Source organism: Tupaia chinensis, unplaced genomic scaffold (genome assembly GCF_000334495.1).
Source record: "Tupaia chinensis unplaced genomic scaffold, TupChi_1.0 Scaffold000185_1, whole genome shotgun sequence".
Lineage (NCBI taxonomy): Eukaryota > Metazoa > Chordata > Mammalia > Scandentia > Tupaiidae > Tupaia > Tupaia belangeri.
Genome location: NW_006159660.1, coordinates 3851547 through 3853530, shown reverse-complemented (window position 1 = coordinate 3853530; position 1984 = coordinate 3851547). Strand labels below are relative to the sequence as shown.

At 44.6% G+C, this 1984-nt stretch overlaps 1 protein-coding gene across 1 annotated transcript in view; it reads right to left on the bottom strand.

Annotated features, from left to right (window-relative positions):
• The window catches only part of HGD (homogentisate 1,2-dioxygenase), a 47278-nt gene that overhangs the window by 19359 nt on the left and 25935 nt on the right, over nucleotides 1–1984 (bottom strand). The window contains exon 6 of the mRNA XM_006146705.3: nucleotides 689–780. Within this exon, the coding sequence (XP_006146767.1) occupies nucleotides 689–780 (92 nt within the window). The remainder of the gene's footprint in view (nucleotides 1–688; nucleotides 781–1984) is intronic.

The following is a 1984-nucleotide window of genomic DNA, read 5'->3' as shown; positions in this document are numbered from 1 at the left end:
TATATATAATAAGAAAAGTTAGTATATAAGCTTCTCTACTTAGGAAATTTAAGCTTATAGGAAACAATTATCTGATGCCAAAATCTGTCAGAGTGATCTGCCACCATCAGGTGGCCCTAATGACTGCTTATGCAGTGTGACTTTGGACCAAAGGACTGCCCTGGGGAACCTTAGAAATTAAGGCTATTCTGACTCAATCATGCTCAAAGTCAAAAAGCCTCTGGAATTACTCCTGCATGATAGAGCCCCAGCCTCCCTTTTCTGGTTATTTTGTTATGTGATAGTCTTCTTTATTTTTAAAGAATTATTTTATTTTATCTTTATTTTATTTTAATTTGACCAGAGAGGAAGAGAGAGAGAGAGAGAGAGAGAGAGAGAGAGTGAAATCAAGCCATTAGGTCCAGGACTTGAACCACGGTTTGACCATGTGGGAATACAACGCCCTTAACCACCATGCCACCTGCTGCTTCATGATAGTCTTCTTATGTCATGGAGTCAGTCAAGATAGAAATGCTCCTTCATTATCATTATCAATAAATATATATCAACATTGCTCTGAGGGGAAAAAAAAAGCAACAAAAACATTGTACTTGCATATTAAACTTTATAAACAAAGACATAGCCTTTGTCCTTGGGCCAACAGTTGTTGGCGAACAGAGGTGCCCTGAGCCAGCACTGACCCACTTACCTGTTCCACATGGAGGTATTACAGAGGAAAATGTGGACAGCAAGCCCATTGTTAGACCTGATGTCTCCAGCTCCACACAAGGTGTGCAGGCCCTGGGAGAGACCCACAGAAGAAAGAAGAATGAATGTGGATAGAGCCCAAGGGGCAGACCTCCCTCTGGTCCCTGAGAGTCATGAGGCACAGTTTTACTGGGGTGTTCCCTTTGCAACCAGGGGGACATTTGGAGTCCGGATTGTCTTGGGGAACCTGAAGTGTACTGACTTATATTTGGTAAATTGTGGCTCATCCTCGTTGCCAGCCATAGCCTAAATCTGGGTGGTCTTAATGGCTATGTCAGATGATCTTACAAAGAAAGCATCAGTTCATTATGTGGCTTAAGATCAACCTGAGGGGCTAGTAGGTGGCATAGTGGTTAAGGTGCTGGACTCCCACATAGCTGACTGCAGTTCAAGTACCAGACTCAGCGGCATTAAACTCATGCTGGTCATGTGTGTGTGCATGGGTGCCCAAAATCGCAAGAGGAGACTGGAGGAGAAGGGATTGCGGTGTGATCACCCCCTCTGGGGGGTGATTTCTTGCTTTCTCTCTTTGTCTTCCTCTGTGTCATCAGTGGGCACACATGCCTGATAGCAAAAAATAAGTCTCTCTCTCTCAAAAGAAAAAAAAATCACCCTGAAGGGGAGATTCTGTTGGGAGTAATATCAGGCATCTGGAAGGCTGAAGCAGGAAGGGCCAGTTAATGCCCCTTGACTACACCCCAATATGGATGTGGCCCTCTACTTATGAATAGTGTCAGCCTAATCTTTCTAGAACAGGGCCGAGGAACACATTTGGAGAACTCTAACTGTCTCTGTTATGGGACCAGCTGATCCACAGTGCAGGAATCCTTAACACATGGGCCTTCTCAAAACAGCCTTCAGCCCCAAACCTGCAGATGGAGAGCCCAAAGGAAGGAACGCTGCTCTTCAAGACAGCCATAATTCACACCGGAAGGGGAGATTTTTTTAAAACTCAGTTTGTAAGTTTAAGGTCTATTTAAGTGCATCTGTACAAACAATTTGGCCTGTAGCATCTAACCTGTTCTTGAAGATTTGAACTGAGATGGTCTTCAGGATCCACCCCCCCACCCACTACACTGGCCTCTTTAAGCCCCATATTTTTTAGGTCTCCTCCCCACAAACCCCTTCCTCTGGGCACAGGTATTTTAGCACTCCTAATAGCTCCAGCTACCAACCAGAACTTCTAACCAAGTAGAGTTGTTGCTCTAACTTGATGCCATTTTAGCCCAGACAGTCA